An 18,567-nucleotide genomic window follows, 5' to 3' on the forward strand; every position below is an offset into this window, starting at 1 on the left:
GATTTTTCTGCCCATTCCTTCTTCTGAGAGCATCAGTTGTTATGTGTGTGCTTTCTTCATCGCAGCAAGATGAATGTGTGTTTTGTTGACTCCAACTTAGTGGAAAAAGAGAGCAGGCATTCTGCCGCCTGATGTTTACCATCTTTCTGGTCCCACTTGAGAGAAAACGAGGAGTCAGTGGACACGTGTGTCTGCTGCGTCGCTCACGCAGACGTCTGAGCTCGTCTTGCTGCAGGCTTTGGGATGCAAGCCATCAGAGGAGAAAAGATATTGTTGGATTTATACAAACACCAGCGCCTGTTTTTCTTCTCTGTCCGTCGAGCCAAAAGAACAAGGCTGTAGAAAAACAGACATGGTGTTTGCTCGGCTTGCGTCATGCTTGAGTTGTTCCTACAAAAGTCAAACCTCGGGTGGTGCAAAGTTGAACAGTTAAATAAAACACGGGGCAGTGCCGTCTTTGCATTTTTATGTCTGAACACAAAGACATACGCAAGCAGCAGTTTCTACAATCGCCAGCCTGCGCTCGCACAAAAATGAGCCAGGAGATCACGACAGACAGACTCATGAAAACACAACATGAATAACCGTGAGTTGCCGATAAATGTTTTGATCATTATTTGTAAAAAATGACAACTAGAATATTAATTGGGATGACGTAGAAACAAATATTTGTAAAAAATTACAGCATTTTTAAAAGAAATTACAGAATTTTTTTCTCACAGTGTTGATTGTTTGTTTGCATGTTCTCCTTGTGACAGCGTGGGTTTCCTTCCAGCTTCCAGATTAATTAATAGATTAATTGGCCACTCACTCTAAATTGTCCCAAGGTGTGACAGTAAATGTGGGTGGATGCTCGGTTTCTGCAAGATGATTGGATGATCTGTCTGAGGCGGAGCTGATCTTCCCTTTATTTGAATGACAAGCAGCTGCCACTGCTGTATGTGCTTTTTTGTGTTTCATGATGCAAAGGAGGCAACTCAGTGGCGGGCCGCGCATTTCACACGTAAGCCTTCAGTGAAGCCGAACTTAGTCCGACTTGAATAAACCCCCCTCATATTGCCATCGTTGATGACACTACAGCTGGAGAAATAATATACAAAAAGACACTTGCACACTACTGAGTGTTGGACGAACTAGCTTCTCTTGGAAGGCCTGTTTTGAAAATGGCCTTGCAAGTGTATCTGCAATTAAATCCACACTTTTCCCTCCTTCAGCCATCGTAGTTTAAAAAAAGCATGAATATTTACATTTATATTTACATTTTCGAATGGTCGCCAGTTAAGACTTCTGGGGGGATTCCGCATAGCGCAATCCACTCACGAGTGAATTTCCAATCACAAGACATGGCCATCACCTTCAGCGTAAGGCCAGCGAGAAGGCTCACTTTAACCAATTTGTGATCTGATTGGCTATCGCAACTGTCTATCAACTCTGAAAGCCCAGAGTCTTTGACAGAACAAATTCCCGCACGTTTGTAGCTGAAGGCCTCGGACGAATAGTACGTGCTACTGATATTGTGAAATCTGCCTGGCAACACGAGCTAGCTGAATTCTAATTGGATAAAAACTCTCACTAAAAATTCCACACTAGGATATATTATGACATCAATGTGAAGAATATGATCGGGATTTCTTGATAATGTTAAGCCAGCAGAAAAGGCCTTGACGGCCCTTCACTGGTGCGACTACACAACTACACACACTGTGTCCATTTTATCGTTTTATTATGTCAAACTTTCTTTTGTACTGTTGTTGGTCTGTGCGTTTTCCTGCTTTTGCTGTTTCGTACTAACATTGCTCTCTACTGTGAACTCAATCTAATCTCTGATACACTCGTCTAAGTAATAGTTGATTCAAGAGAAAAGCTGCCCAGCGTCTCATATTTCCAACAGACATAATGGCTTCTGGTAGAGTTCCTTATCATTTTTCTTCTGAACAATTGAAAACAGTGTTCCTTTTCTGTCTAATCACAAGATTCCATCCAGTCGCTTGAGTTGTTTTTGCATGTCAGTAAATTGCAACTTTTGTCAGCATTTACAGGAACGTGCATGAGTATTCCTAAAAACCTGCTGAAGCCCACACTAAATGTTCCTGGAAAGCCCCTTTACGTGTGGCTACACACTTTTTCGCAAACCCCCCCCCCCCCCCGTCTGAGGAAAGTTTCTTCGTTCTTAGAATATGACCTCAGTGAGGAGAAAGTGCTCAGTTTGCTGGTTGCGGCTCGCAGGTGTGCATGTATGTGTGTTTATGCACACACATAGAGAATATGGCCAAAGCGGTTGGCTGGAGAGTGAGCCGATGCAAGTTCTTGTGAAGTGCGTTTTTCTCTTTGATCGGGCTGCTTTTTACTGTCAGCCTGAACCGCAGCATGCACACGCACGCACATGCGCGCTTATTAACCTCACTTGACTGTTATCCTCTCATCTGCCCTATATTCCGCGATTAAACTCAACTCCACACTTATTGATGTGCAAGTGGGTGATTTCACAAGACTTCAAACGTGCGTGTGTAAAGTGAAAGTGCCTTGAGTAAAAACTAAAAATTATTGTTTAAATGTATTTTTGAAGACACTTTATTCATTGAGTAGGCGACGAACCACACTCGTTACATTTTGCGTAAAACAATCACGTAAGCTCCAATGAAGCCCATGGTGGGCGGGCAGAGGACACAAAAATGACGATTCTGGTGAAGGCTTTTGTTTTCCAGCTCCGAAACACCATTGCATGTAAAGATTTCTAATTGTGCAAAAAACTACCCCAAAAAAATGCCTCTCCAGAATGACTTGCAACTTTTCGAGTCTGCAAGTTGCCTCGTCAGCGCTTCAAGGGTCGCCGGTGTCTAGAAAGATCACGTGTCACAGGCACTGGGTCTGTTGCAACTCATGATCCATCACGCTGCTACAATCACATTTTGTCTTTTTAGGCAGAGGAGGAAGAATGATGCCATGCCAACTTCCGAATTTTTCAAGCTCAAGCAACCACACTCCAAAACTGTCACTTGATCAGTGAAAAGGAAATACATAGCTGGGTGCTTTTCTATGTCCAAATTAAATCCTTTTTCCTAACATAAGTAGTATATCATATTTCCGCAAATAGTGGCCTCTTCTCTAAAATAAACTTTGCCTTTTACCTCATGAAAGTCTAATAATTACTGGCATGTCATATCTTATAACTGAACCTTTTTATACTATACCGTAGACCCCCACTATTCACAGGCGATAACGACAAGGCCAACCCTCATGTAGCAAAAAACAGTGAGTCATTGACGCCTTTCAATTGCATTCAATAAAAAAAATGATTTTTTTTTTCACCCCACAAAAAAATCTGGAATAATTGTGGATATACTGCCAATCAGCATTTTACATGAAAAAAAACGTTAAAAAAAAGATAATTTTTTTTTTAATCCTGAAATAAAATCTGTAATAGAAGAATGTGCGGGTGAACTGTAATACCCTTTTATACCATATTTCCTCAAATAATGACTGTAATCGATGGAACACTTCAATTAGTATTTTTGCAAAACAAATAAGTATCCAAACATCACAATTTGCTGTTGAACTTTTTCATACCGCTTTTTAAATATCCTTCACTGCTGTGCATGATGTTTACTCAAATAGTGGTCTCTACTCGAATAGTTGCTCTAATTACTAGACGCCACACCCAATTAGTCTTTTATGCAGGACACCTGGTGTCACTTGCTCATGGTGAACTTTTCAATACCGCCTGCACTGCATCCTTTTGAATACACTTTAGTGTACTTCCTATTCGGTATTTCCTCATTGAATGATCTCAGCTGTCAGGACCAATACATTATTTTTGAATATCCTCATATTCTTCTGTACTTCTTCAAATAATCCCCTGCTCTAATCGATCTCTTAGCTCAATTTGTCTGTTCTCAGGACAAGTAATTAATTACCGGTACGGTGTTGCAACCTGTGAAGTTTTGCATATTGTCTGCATTAGTCTCATTGGAATACACTTTGATGTATATTATGCTTCCTCTGCTCTAATAGACGCCTTGCCTCAATTAGTCCGTTTGCAAGGGTAGTAATGACGAACATCGTGGTGCTTTCTTGGAGTTTTGCATACTTTCTGGATTACTCACTTTGGAACACACTTGGGTGTATACTGTACTTCTTCGACAAGCTGTCTCTGTTCTAAAAACACCACACCTCAATTAGTCTTTTTGGAAGACAAATTACAGTGACCGTAATGCTTGACGGTGAACTTTTGCATATTATCTTTGTAATAACCTTTATCATTTATTTACCACAATGGTGGCCTCCACGCTAATAGACACCACACCTCAGTTTGTCTTATTGTAAGACAAATAATAGAATAGAATAGAATAGAAATCCCTTTATTGTCATTGTACTCAAGTGTGCAACGAGATTAGAGGGCTCCCCTCTCCAGTGCAATACAACAATAATACAGACAAATATATAAATTAGATAAATAAAGAAGAGTGACGGTATTGCTTGTAGGAGATCTTTTGCATATAAGCTTTGTAATAACGTTTATTAGAGTATCATTTATTCACCGCAGAAGTGGCCTCCGCTCTAATCGACACCACACCTCAGTTTGTTAGTCTATTAGCATGACTATTAATGTCACAGCATTAGTTGTCAACTTTTGCAAACTATCACCATTGCAGTCTTTTAAATACCATTTGTCACCTGTGTAAGTATTCGCCATAAGTCAGGTTTGTGTTATAGCTTGCTATTCTCTTTTGAAAACCGTTGGTCAGCATATCAGCATTGAGTCGTGCTAATCCTCAATTAATCTTTTGGCAGGACTACTAATAACTTAGGTGTTGTTTCCTTGGAGGTTTTGCATACTGTCTGCATTACTCTGCAGAATACACTTTGATGTGGATTGTAGTTTCTTTGTTCAAAAAGACATCACACCTCAGTTAATCATGTTGCATGACAAATAACTACCAAGAGGACTTTGCTCAGTGGTGAACATCTCCATACTGTCCTTTGAGTAAAATGAAGAATAAATAATTATTTGGATTCAAGCAGTCATTTGATTTCAAATATTTATTCACAGATCATGAACAAAATGTGTGCAAATTCAAATTAATGTCACTTTGCTTTGCTTGCACAACTTCAAAGAAAATAAAAGCTCCTATCAAAGTTCATAAAATGCTGTGAAAGTGCAGCTCAAATCAAGATTTTCCACAAGTCTTTTGCTACGGATGTCTGCACATGAAGAAATGTCTCGTCTCTTTTTTTTTTTCAGTCACTCTCTTCCCGGATCGGCATCACTCCCATTTGATGAGCTCCGGTCCGGCCTCCGCACGATCTCACATCCACCTCTGCACAGTCTGATGCAGTCGTGCCCACGCACCGCCGACGTCTTCACGCTAATCATCGAGTGGGCCGTCATCGCTTTCGCAACGCCTCCTCGAGTGTTCGTCGTGGTGTCCTCACGGGACCCTATCGAGCCACCCCCCCTTTACAGGCTTCTGAGTTGTTCTCCCCTCAGGGTATAATCCACAACGTCCTGACCCAGAATGCACTGACTGGAAGGCTGCTTTCCCTTGCACGTGGAAGTAGGGATCAGGCACGGGGGAAGGGAATGAGATGGTGAGCTTCCATCCCGGCCTCACAGCCGACTAATCCAGACAAATGGGAGGCAGAAAGGCCTGGAACACCTTCAAGTGAAGCCTTGACTTTCTTTCTTATCATCATCGTCATCATCGCCGATGCATCTTCAAGGGATTGGGGGAGAATGGCTGACTCAGCGCTCCGGGAAGGTGATAGTGGGAACCCAGTCACACATGCTGCGACTTTGCTCGCAGAAGAGACTCAGCTTGTCCAGAGCAGGATCCTTCCATGGATTGGCACTGGGGCTCTGGAATGGAATAAGTAAGGAAAAACATAAATAAATGCATTACAATACCAGAAGGCTATGACTTGGGACATCTGTTGGCCTTTATGTGGCAATAAGCCCATATTTGGTCACTAAAAGACAGTAGACCATGTGACTACTTCACTGAAGTATTCGTGTGTTGGATATGTGCCATGATCTAGTGGGTGACGTCAGCGCTATCACACCTTGTGGTGTATCTTCCATTTTTAGCACCATTTAAAAATCGTCAATCAACTTATTTCAGTGGGAGTTGGGAGTCAAGCTCTTACCGTGACTAGGATGCAGTGGGCATCCTTAGGCTCGCCGCCCTCGTCGGCGCCCACCAGGTCTGCGAGGCGCTCGATGTCGGTGACGCGCACCACGTTGATGTCGTTATCGAAGCAGAACGCCTGGATGAGCGTGAAGTGGATCTGAAGGGCAATGTCGCACGCGTGCTCTTGGTCGGTGGCGAGCACGCAGAAAGCGACGCTGTCTGGATCGCTGTTGGAGAAAGAGGATGGTTAGAAGCTGCACGGTGTCTTGAGCGTAAATTGTTAAATTGATGCTTTAAAATGCTCCACAGCGTGCAAATACTCACACATTCATGACTTTAGCCGACTCGTACACGCCGACTGTCAGGTAGTCTTGCTTCTTAGCGGCGAGCAACAGCTCTTCCAGTGCTGTGCCTGCACTTTGCACCCTTTTCCATGAAGAAAATACGCATTAGACAACTGTGCAATTTACAAAAAAACTAACATCGAATGAGTTCAGAGCGCGCCCAAGACTCACCTCTCGTTATGTTCCATCGTGCTTTCCTGTCCGCGGATCTCCTCAAGAGTCATAGTTATAATCCACGCGTGATCGTGATGTGAGTAAGCACAGGATCAAAAAAGACAAGGCAAGTGGAGCTCAAGTATTCCAGTGCGGTATCAGCTGTTCTCTTCTCTGGCGTCATTCTGAGCTCAGAATCAGCAGTGGGAGACTTTATAGCCGGCCGGCGTCGTTTCTCGGCAGAGGGCGGTCCTTTCCGCTCACGCTTCGCCCCGATTGGTGCACAGTAGGCCAGGCCAGGACGAAAGCAAAAGTCCCCCCCTCCTCTCCACCCCCGGCATTTACTGCTCAAGGTTTGTTGACAAGCCCACGCGGGGAAGGATTATGAACTTTCAAGAAATTACCCCCACCTCCTTTTGCCTTTGTCAACATAACCACCGTGTACAAAAAACACGGTTAAAAGGGACGGCAAGTGAGGTTTGAACTCTACTTGCCCGATTACTCAGTAAAATCGATCAAAAGTGTCGTGTTGTCTCTCCATGGGAGATTCCAAAGTTAAAACCGGGTGCATTGCAAAACATGTTTACGCCTTGGGTCTTCGTGTTTTCGTGCTTGGAATGTTTGTAACGACAAACTTACACAACCTCACACAAAAGCCTAAACAGTCAAGTGTTTCGTGTCATGACCTTTGCCCATGTTTTCTTTAAAGGGGGTATATAAGTGTTATGCATAGAGTGACCCCTCCCCAAGAGTTGTTCAGATTGCATGGGAGAAGGCAAGGGAAAAGTTCAGGGAGATGATCTCAGTGTAACCTTCTCCAAAGTGCAGGGCTTTCCCAGCTCGGGGAATTAACAGACTATTAATAGCATTTTTTTAAATTTTTATAAAACGCTCACTGGAAGCCGACCGACGGCCAATAAACAGGCTGACTTGCTTGCAAGTGTATTCTAAAGTCACCTGCAATTCGGGCAGTTGCTTTTTTATGCTGTACCTGACGGGTGAGACAACGACGCTCACTTCCGGGTTGACGCACGACTTCCGCTTGAAGATTGTTTAGGGCAAATAAATAAATAAAAATACACGCCATGGTTTTCCTCAAATAAACTATTATCTTATTGAGCGGTCGGTCGCCACGCTTATCATTTATTCACGGGGGCTTTTTTTTGACAACACAAAAGTCCCCCAGCCCCATCAGACGTTTTGCTGCGTGCTTTGCAATTGTTAATTTACATGAGACAGCCACCCAAAATAATAAAAAAAATTATCATAATGTTACGCCTTTATTTTAAAATTATTAAAATAAATATTTTTACATTAAAAAAAAAAGTTTTGTTTAATTAATGATCAATTATAATTAAATGTCTCATACCTCAAAACAAAGCGAGCATGAATCAGTTTTTCATGTGCATTTTAACTTTTATTTTACCTCGTGTACATCTCTTTTAAAAATCAAATGTATGTATTGGCAAGTCAGACACGTGCAGTGTATTGCATTTTTAAGCATCTTTATTTAAAACACATTGATATTGCATTGGACTCAATTCCTTTGAGCAGAGTACATAGCTAGACTTACATCGCCATCTTCAGGCCACTCAAATTTCCTCCACATAAACTAGTCTGGGCTTGTTGATTCGTAATCATGAGTCATGACTGCTGATGAGTCACCTGCCTCTACTTCCCCCTTCAATAAAGGGCTGATGTCATGTCGACTGCATTACAAATCGTTTGCCTAGCACGGGACAGTGCAGCAGCGTGCACGTGGCAAAGTAAAATTGGACAACTCGTGAGTAAAAACGAAGTATTTTTCCAACGCTTGATCAAAGTCAGCAAGTACCAAACTGCCGGATGTCTCGAACATTATCACGAACGATTATGTTGGTTACACCATGTGTGGAAAGTTTGTTAACATCAATAAAAAACAAAAAGGACTGCTTTGGTACATAAAAACTTTATTACCATATACTCAAAGAGGTTCAATATACAGAAAAGCTACATTCATTTCAGCGTATTTACATTTTATTTTTGAATCAGTGCGTCTCCCCTCCTTACATTTAAAATCTCATCTGATCATAATACATAGGAGTGCCCTATTACTATTAATAGTAACATAGAAATACAGGAAAAATGCCTCACTGACAGAACAGTTCATTACATTTTTTGGCATAGTTAACTGCACAACATTTTTTCTGAGCATCATTATAGTTTGCACAAACTTGAGAATGTAATCTGGACATTTATACAAAAAATGGCTCCATATTTTAACAACAGAGTATCGTAGGGACTCGGGTAGTCATCACTTGACTGTCCACACACATACACACACACAAAAACCGAAACCCTTGTTACAAGGGAAACGCTGAAAAGGTCATCTATGTACATGGCCAAATGTCCTGCAATGGCTTCATGGTGCAAATGATCCAAATCACTTTAATCAAGCAGCCTACTCTTCTATCAAGCTATGAATGATGGAAGCTAATTTGGATGTGACGTTTATCTATTTAAAAACAAAACTATTATTTGTACTTTGTTGGGAGATTGGGGCTTTTTCAAACGCATGCTTTTATTTGACTATTTTCATGACTGAGAAAGTCCTTTTGGCCCTTTAAAACATTAGAAAAGTGCAAATAAAGTAACAGTAGTACATCAGAAAAGGCGTTCTCACCAGTGGAACATCCAAAGTTGCATTTATTGTTTTCATCACCTTTTGAGGTGATTTTGTCCACAAATGTTGGTGGAAGTACAAATTGTGCTACTTTGGACATGTTCCAACAGTAGATGTTCTGCTGTATTAAGCAGGTTTCACACAGACTCATAATTCAGCCGTTATTCGAACATTTCCCCCCCTTTCCGATCCATGTCAACAAAAGTTAGATAATCGAATGTCTCAAAAAGATTTTCAAGAGATTATCCTGCGTTGTTTATTTAAATTTTCTTTACAGCTGAGGCCTTCAATGGTAATAATTTTCTGAAAGCAAATCCTCGTGTGTGTTTAGACTATTTTACAGTAAAGATTACAGTAATCCCCACATATTCACTCACTAGTTTTTGTGCTTTCAAACTATTAATATATAGACAATTATATACTTTTTGTTCAAGAAGTGGAAAACTTGTTTTTTTTTTTTTTTTTTGCTCTTCGTGACCCAGCATAGGAAAATGTGTAAGATGTCGCGCACGTGGACTCCATGTTGAGGAAATAATGGTTCTGTAGGTCAAATTTCTACCTGTGATCGATTAAAACTTTCATTTATGTAAAGAGTTTAAAAATCACATACTGTAACAGGTACTTCAGTAATTTCCGGTCCGATTACCACTCTGATGGTTTACTGTCCTTTTAAAAAGTCATGGTTTTAATTACTACTAAAACTGTGTCACCGCTTTTTGAGGGTACTTGTAAGCAGCTACAATATGATTAGCCATTTGCGGAGATCACTCAACAAGAAGCTGATATCACTCTTTTTATGTCCTAACTTTGTTGCTGAAATACAGTTCACGCCAACTCATTTTGCAATGCTGAGTCACATTGGGTCACCATCTCTCTCAAATAGTGTGGGGGGGGGTTATCAAATGTGTGTGTATGTGTCGGTGTGTACCCCGCTTCAGCTTCCCTCTGGTACAAGCAAGATTCATGTCTCCCCTGCAGTGGTCCTACAGTGCACCCGCAAATCATTCACAGCGTTTCACTTTTCCCACATTGTGTTACGTTGTAGCCGCATCCCAAACAAAAAGAGTTTTTCCCCCCTGTCAAAATGAAAAAATCTCACCCGTCTGAGGTCTTGAGCACTCAGGAGCAGGTTTTTATACAGGGTGTTTCTGAAAATGAGTGCATTCATCTTTCCCTCAATCCTGACTAGTATTCCAGTTCCGATTGTTAAGATTGGGCCTCTTTGGCACGCGGGTGACTTGGACTAGGTCGTCATATTGCTGTGACCTACTTGTTATGCCCTTTCTTATACCCCACATACTAGTCAAATCGAGTTAAGCGCGTGGAGTCACAGATTGTCACATGAGCTAGGCAAAGATGTCCCACGTACGTAAGAATATAACAACAAACCATTGTGGATAGATTAGACCTTCTTCCGCATCTGATAGAAAAGGCTACCCACGCTGTGTACTGGATTTTTCAGCCTGATAATGGAGGCCACTGTGCTCATTGGAACCTCTTAAGCAGCACAACTTTTGTTTCGGAGGTCTACAGACAATTCCTTTGACTTCATGCTCTGCTTGTGCTTTTGAGATGCACTGGGACCTTATATAGACAGGTGTGTGCCTTTCCAAATCATGAGCAGTCAACTGAATTGACCATACGTGGACTCGAATTAAGATGTTGGAACATTTCAAGGGGGCGGCACGGTGGCGGACGAAGGTCGTGGGTTCGATTCCGGCTCTGGCCTTCCAGTGTGGAGTTTGCATGTTCTCCCCGTGCCTGCGCGGGTTTTCTCCGGGTAATCCAGTTTCCTTCCACGTTCCAAAACCATGCATGGCAGGTTGATTGAACACTCTAAAATTGCCCCTAGGTATGAGTGTGAGCGCGGACGGTTGTTTGTCTGCGTGTGCCCTCCGATTAGCTGGCAACCAGTTACGGGTATCCCCCACCTACTGTCCCATGACAACAGATAGGCTCCAGCACCCCCCGTGGCCCTTGTGGGGAGCAGCGGTTCGATAGATAACAGACGGATGGAACATTTCCAGGTTGATCAGTGGAAACATGATGCACCTGAGCTTAATTTTGAGCTCGGTGGCAAAGTCTGTGAATACACGTGCATTTTTAATTTAGATATTTAGTTCTTTTTAAAAAATCAGCAAAAGTTTAAAAAAAAAAACTGCATGTTGCCATTATGGGGCGTGTAGAATTTTCAAGGAGGATTTTTTTTCCCCATTTTGGAATAGTAACATAAAACGTGGAAAACGTTGAGCGCTGTGAATCCTTCTGGATGTTCTATGTACACAACCACACTACATCTCATCTGACCGGTGCTGCTGTAATATAACAGACGGAGGGTTCCGGTCTATCCAATTCCCCTTGGACTTGGGGACCTCATACGCCACAGCGGCCACCACTACAGAATCTAAGGAGCCTTCCTGTAACCCTCCAGCCCCAGCGCCCACCCCTGGAGTCACTTCCGCCGCCTGCGGGGCAGCGGGGTAGTCGGCTGAAGAGTTGCCGTTGACAGCCGTCTCAGAGTCAGGCTGCTCCACGCGCTGATAGTCAGGCGTGTGGTTGTTCTTACCACCCGCAAAGATGATGTCGATGTTCTCCAGCTCAGCTTGGGGCAGCAGGTGAAGGTCTGGCTCGTCGTCTTCGGGTTCCAGAGAGGCCAAGGCGTCTGTGCTCTCTGACGGCAGCGAGCGCAAAGTTCGGGAAATGACTGCCATTGTAAACACAGCAACAAAAAAAAAGACAAAAGGACGGTTACTGGAACGTTGAATAGAGCATCTCGATGATGACACATGACAAAGAACTGGTGCCTGCAGAATTCAAAAGTTTTCTTTTTCTTTGTTTAGATAATACACATCATTTTTATCACATCACATATCAGAGTTACATCATACTTTGGCACCACTATTTTTAAGTGAGTTTAGGAGTTTTATTTAGAGAAAATATTGTTTTTCCCACCATCTTGATGCAGGGTTCGGTACATGTGTTTTTAAAAACTGATTACAGTGAAAGTTTAGGAGTCATGAGCTGCAATTCTCATTGTCATTGTTCTCAGCGTCAATGTAATCAAAGCATGATATTGTTAATAGAAATTTGCATGATTGAAGACTAAGGGGCAAGGTTATCCATCTGATTGTCAATCAAAAATCAATCAGAATCTTGATTAGTTCATCTAAACTTTGATGGTCATCAGTTTGAAATATAGTACTTTGTTCAATCATTTGGGGCAGTTAGTGTATATATCTGTTGTCTTTTTATTCTTTGTTACACCCGAACGTGTTAAGTTGTGTATCATTCTCACCAATCCAAATGATATTTTCACTGTTTTTTAAACAAGTCAAATTGGATGCTTATTCATCCCCCCCAAAAACAAGAGTTAAGATAAAGAAACTACAAGTGGCTCGTTTTTCCTTGTGCTCAAAACTAAGCTCATGTGGTCTGATGGCCTCTTCTGGTAAGCATGTAAAAAGCCCAACTGGGTCTTTTAATGAACAGTGTTAAAAATTATCAGTCACAGTGAGCTTTTTCTTCAAATGGCCACAATTTGCAATTCTCATTATTCTTACCCCCCCCATGCTGCATTTTATTTTATGGGCCGCTTAAAAGTACAATAGAAGGCAGGTGCAGTTAGAGGGCGCTTACTGGAAGAAGGAAGGTAGAGTTCTTTCTTGTCCGTGTTGCTGCCAAAGGGGTTGACCGACGGGAAGATGATGAGACAAAAAGAGAGCAGGAACACCTGTAGGGTAGGGAAAATGCATTAAGAAAAAGGAAAGTCAATCTTTCTTTAAAAAAAAAAAATATGCACTTTCTCTCACCATGACACACGTGCTCGTCGTGCTGGCCTTCAATGTGGACATCTTCACCACGGCCTGCAGCTTCCTCAGCTGCTCAATTAAAGATCTGCGAGGAAGAAAATGGGTGCATGACTGTTATTTTTGTATGAATGTCAGTTAAGGCATCATCAGGTGTTCTTACATGTTTTGTTTCTGGAGCATTTGGACTTTCTTCTGCAACTCCACGTTGTGCGCGGTGCAGACGGCGACCCTGATGGGGGAGGGAACAGACAAGTTTCACCCACTCAATACTGATCAAGTCGCGCAAACGCCCTGTTAACACCTGTCTTTAATTAGTAGTATGTGATTTGCGTATTAATGACCTCCCCTCCAGTGAGTGAGTGTTCTGAGCGATACCAGAGCACAATGTGAAGTTTTTGCATTTGAATGGAGAATAAAGAGCAAGCTGCCTGTAACACAATTAACAACCCACTTGCATGAATGTCTTTCATTGTTTATACGGGGGGAGCGAAGCTTTAGAGGCTCTTGTCTCGCTCGCATTCTAATGCATAAACATACAGACAACAAGAAATTAATCTCACCTGCTCTCCAAGCCGTCCACGTACACCTTCTTCTTCTTGCGACTTTCCTGAGCTGACTGCTTGTTGCGGATCTTCCTCCGAACCCTCTTCAGTGTCCTCTCCTCAGCCTGCATACACAATAACAGGATGACAAAATATTCACAATTAACACTCTTTTACGCGTGGAAAAAAAAGGTCATATAGTTAATATATTGAATTATCAAAAGCGCGGTATACACCCAAAAATTAGAGTTTGAAATACATGGCGTATAAGAGTTTAAACAAATGTTTACTGTAGTTCTCACTACGACGGTGTTAATGTATAATATTCAAGTCTACAAGGTGTTCCAAATTACGCACAAATTCAGGTTGCATCATCATCAGGCTGCAACTAATGACCATTTTAAGGATTAAAAAAATATTCTTAATTTACATTCTTTAATTAAAAAAAATGGACATTATTTCAAAGTGTCAGTTCAGAAAGTGTACAAAGCTGCATGAACTCTTGAAGTTGAGCTCATATTACAATGGGCCATGGACCAAAACACAAAACGTACAAATAGCTGCTATACAAAATGGGCAGCATTTTCAGCAGAAAAGCCCAGACTAAGACCACAAAATATTTAATAAACAATCTAATTCTGTATACATTATATAAATGTAGGACTTTACCTATGAAATGTACTTTTATTTGTTTCCATACGACCAATAACAATGTTCATTATGACACGTTTCCCTTTATGCCCATGCTATATTTTCAAATACCTTCCAATATTGTCATTTGTAACACTTATAATTATACTGAGAGCATGTTTGTCTGGCTAGATTGAGCATAAATATAGATTTTGGATCAAAAACATGCACTTGACAATGAAAGCGTCAAGGTCAAGACTTGATTGTGATTGGTTAATCAGGTTCCAATCATTAGACAGCAGTGCTTTACATCAAAATTCTGCATATTTATTGAGTCAAATGTATAGGTTGATTCTACTCCAATCACTCGATTAGATCTTGTGCTGTCTCAGCAAGCGAAATTAATATATATTTAAGTCTGTCAACTGCATGACGTGATGTAAAACCCAACCCGGTAAAAAAGAAAATGGGACATTCATACTGCGTTTGGTCCGTTCTATGGCTGTTGTTGTGAAGAACGTGACCATTTCACATGTCAGTTACGTGTGCATGGTGTGTTACTGATTTGTGCCTTGATTTTTCTTTTAAATTATGTTAATATGGGTGGCTTGCAATTCCCACCCAAGCTTGCCATTATATTTATCAACTGGCTGAGGTTACCTTTGTAAGAGGCATGTGAGTGGGAATAGTTGCGCCCTCTTTCGCCAAAAGCCGTTTCTCCTCCTCTGAGAGCACAATCTCCTTGAATTGGAACTGCAAAAGTCACAATGATAGTTTTTGCATATGGTCTTGCATATTGGGATGATGGCAAGCGTAAGATTATAAATTATTTCTGAATGAGCTGACCTGGTCTAAGCTGTCGTGCTCCATTGTTTCCAGTGTCGAGTCTTCGATGGCCAGTGTACAAGGAAGCTCACCGGCATAGTCACTGGCAAGGTCATCCTCCATTTCCTCAGTCACCAGATGATCTGTGGGCATAATTTGAAGAAACTTAATAAGAAAGAAATGACCTGGATGAATGAGAACAATTTGAATACCTGCCTACTATGTCTGGTCAATTGTGACTTGCCGAAGCAAAGTATTATATGGACGCTGACACATACCCAGATCAATGAAGACATCCATGTCAGGCTTCTCAGCCCACACACTCTGCAGGGCATCTGTGTCTTCACATCTGCCGCTGAGCAAAGAGTAGCTGTGATCCGACTGGACTAGTAAGGCCTCCGGGTTCTCTGCCTGCAACTCATCAGCAACTAAGGCCGGCTCGGAGCACACTGGGCTCGGGTTGGAGTAGGTGGGACTGCACAAGACGTCGATGTCACCACCCTCGGGGCTCGGGCAACCCACGGGGGTGCCATTTTCGATGCGGCCAGCGCTGCTGCTGTAGTCGGAGATGCCACTGTCGCTGCCCATCGGGGATTGGGAGGGACTGTGAGTTTCTGAGTTGTACTCATCCTGCAACAAGCTGAGCAACTGTATAGGGAAAACATGGACCAATTACCAATTTATACTATTTAGACGTATCACGTGAGTCAAATTGATCATAACTTGAATGATAAATAAATAAATGATAAATAACTTGTGCCTTGAGTTCCTCTTCGGTGCTCCTCTCAATACCACAAATATATATATATATATATTTAAAACTGTCACCTTTGTCATGAGAGGTAAAACCCAAACTAGCCCCATTATTCAATACAGTACTACTGTAATTAAAAATAGAGATGACCCTACAACGGAGTAAGCTAGTTCATTTCTGAGTTGCTTTTCATTTTTTAAAACATTATCTCCTTATAGGAACATAATGTATATGTGGATTCATTTGTTCCTGGCTCAAGGTGTTGCAATTAAAAAAAAAAAAAATTAAAGCCCAACACAAAAATTTCCCTTGCAGTAATGTTCTATATGCTCCCGTTAGTTTGTCAATTATTCAGATTGTTGTATAATTATGATACAACAACAATTATGCATACGATGAAGAGTCCTTGAACACTTTCACCTGTCCAACCGTGAGAAATAGTGATCAACAACAGTTAAGGCAATGTTTTAACAATTAAAAAAATACTCTCATTCACTTGCAAGATAAATTAACCATTGCAAAATAAAGTTGCAAAAAAAAAAAAAACAACCTCAAAACAAATTATACTTTTGAGAATGGAGCAGGAACAGGAATGTGTTCGCAGAGTCAAACTGCCATCTAGTGGCAGTTTACAGGTATGGCTGGAATTAAAATGTGAGTCGTGTGGATTAATAGACGAATATATGAATTGGTATCTGCTTGGTGAAATGAATACGGAATTGAAATTAACATCTAGTCTTATTGCTCATGTTGTACCGAGCAGCCAATAGATAGACAATTGTAATTTTAAAAGGTTCATGAGATGCATCATTTATTACTAATCACATTGAATCATAATCTAATCATGAGGTAGCAATTGGCAACCCACACAAAAAAGTAAAACACCTGTGCAATGCTTTAGATCTGAACACACACAAGATAATAGTGTGAACGTAATATTTTGGTTCCATTTTTTCAAGTCGCATCAAACCCCCCCCCCCCCCCCAAAAAAACAGACATTTTGGAAGCCTTACATCCTGTTCGGAGTGCCACGAATCAATGAGCGTACTGACGTAAGCAAAGAGCTGCTCCCCGGATGATCCATCCAAGCCATCATCAAACTGCAACCCAAGCAGGTCTGCTCCATCCATGTTTGCTTGGTCCTCTGTGATTGCCATCTGCCATGGACATATTTCAAATAACGTCGAAACATAAAAAACCACAGAGGGCCATGTCACAAAAGACAAGGGACTTTGAGCTTTAAATATGGGACCTCATCAATGGGAGGTGTAGTAATCAAAAGTTTTCACTCGACACATTAGCACCAAACGTTTACAAATACGGCCTTCATGTTGCATCACTCTTTGTATGACCTCATCTTCTAATGTGCCCCGCCCCCTCAAGCTTCACGTGATGTACTTGCAATGTCAACACAAAGGCGTCATTCAGCGAAATATGCAGTAAAATACTATGATTTCAAGCCCGAATGTCTTTTTTGCCTTAAGAATTCCATTGTGACATTGCAGTTACGGGACAATGTGACTACAGAGTCAGGCAAAAGACTCTTGCATTTGTTTAGCGTGACTACAATACACGACCCAGTGACGATAGAAGTGGGTCAAAATGATCAAAGTGACACGCAATTTTAGTGCGCTGGCAGTTACTCACATTATAAACGCGTCCTTTTTAGGAACAGATGGGAGTCATGGACTAATTTCTTCAAGCCATTTTGGCTAATTAGCATTAGCTTGACTAGCATGGAAGGATTATGATGGTTTAATGTTGCAATGAAACACGCAGCAAATTTTGAGGACAATGACTTCGTATGGTAATCAATTTTCTTACCACAGAAGGTAAAAAGGCCCTTGAATGTATTTGGGTGTCGTCGTCTTTTTTTCTCGTCAGTGTCTTCGCGCAACCGTTGCTGTCAGTCACAAACGTTTCCTGTTGCTGTGGAAAGCGTCTTGCTTCCAACAAGGCAAAAAGTGCGTCATCGCGCGAACGCGGAAGTGGCACGCATTATCGTGCGAATACCCTTACACAATGCATTATGGGAAATGAAGTCTTCCTTGCACTTTCCACATTCCGGTTCGAATTTTTGCCGAACAAAAAAAAACAAAAAACTGTATTTTCCGTCCCACAAACACAACTTCAAATGACAATCAATAAACACGGAAAATATATGTATGTATACATATACATATGTATGTATGTATGTATGTATGTATATATATATATATATATATATATATATATATATATATATATATATATATAAATATTATATATATAATATATATAAACACACACACACACATACACACTAACGAAAACCTAAAATTCAATGTTTCATACATAATGTGTATCGATAAAGAAATGTAATCTGTCCAAGGCCTTCAGAATCCCGAGTACTGGTCTGCTTTTCTTTTTTTTTTAAGAATCAGAGTTTCCATTTACCACTCTGCACTTTCATAATGGCTCAGTGAGGTCGGTATTTTTCCGTCCTCTTGATTAGTTGATCTGAATAATCTGCTATGTTTACCTCTCTGATTGACTGAGCTCAATCTGCGTACTGAAGATTGGCTTAGAGGGGAAGACCATGCTGCACATAATAAAAAAATAATTTCAAAAGTGCACATTTCATGAAGAACTGAACAATTGAAATTGTTATATTTTGGTCCTGCTATTAGATAAATATAGATTGTGAACTGTTTTGAAGACAAAGGTTCATTTATTGCTTT

General features: G+C 41.1%; 2 protein-coding genes across 2 annotated transcripts; both read right to left on the minus strand.

Annotated features, from left to right (window-relative positions):
• Positions 1–5,025: 5,025 nt before the first annotated feature.
• On the minus strand, positions 5,026–6,891 carry gadd45ga (growth arrest and DNA-damage-inducible, gamma a). The gene is made up of 4 exons (XM_088294859.1): positions 6,644–6,891; positions 6,453–6,554; positions 6,145–6,355; positions 5,026–5,857 (listed from the first exon to the last, which is right to left on the minus strand). The coding sequence occupies exons 1-4, from the start codon at positions 6,694–6,696 to the stop codon at positions 5,744–5,746; spliced, it is 480 nt and encodes a 159-aa protein (XP_088150985.1). The 5' UTR covers positions 6,697–6,891; the 3' UTR covers positions 5,026–5,743.
• A 1,663-nt stretch (positions 6,892–8,554) lies between these two features.
• creb3l3l (cAMP responsive element binding protein 3-like 3 like) lies at positions 8,555–17,810 on the minus strand. The gene is made up of 10 exons (XM_088294843.1): positions 17,672–17,810; positions 16,861–17,004; positions 15,372–15,741; positions 15,115–15,236; positions 14,929–15,021; positions 13,657–13,763; positions 13,257–13,325; positions 13,097–13,181; positions 12,924–13,017; positions 8,555–11,991 (listed from the first exon to the last, which is right to left on the minus strand). The coding sequence occupies exons 2-10, from the start codon at positions 17,002–17,004 to the stop codon at positions 11,579–11,581; spliced, it is 1,497 nt and encodes a 498-aa protein (XP_088150969.1). The 5' UTR covers positions 17,672–17,810; the 3' UTR covers positions 8,555–11,578.
• Between the last annotated feature and the right edge of the window lie 757 nt (positions 17,811–18,567).

This window comes from Idiotropiscis lumnitzeri, chromosome 1, assembly GCF_059441095.1.
Source record: "Idiotropiscis lumnitzeri isolate Australia: NSW breed Sydney's pygmy pipehorse chromosome 1, RoL_Ilum_1.0, whole genome shotgun sequence".
Classification (NCBI taxonomy): Eukaryota; Metazoa; Chordata; class Actinopteri; order Syngnathiformes; family Syngnathidae; genus Idiotropiscis; species Idiotropiscis lumnitzeri.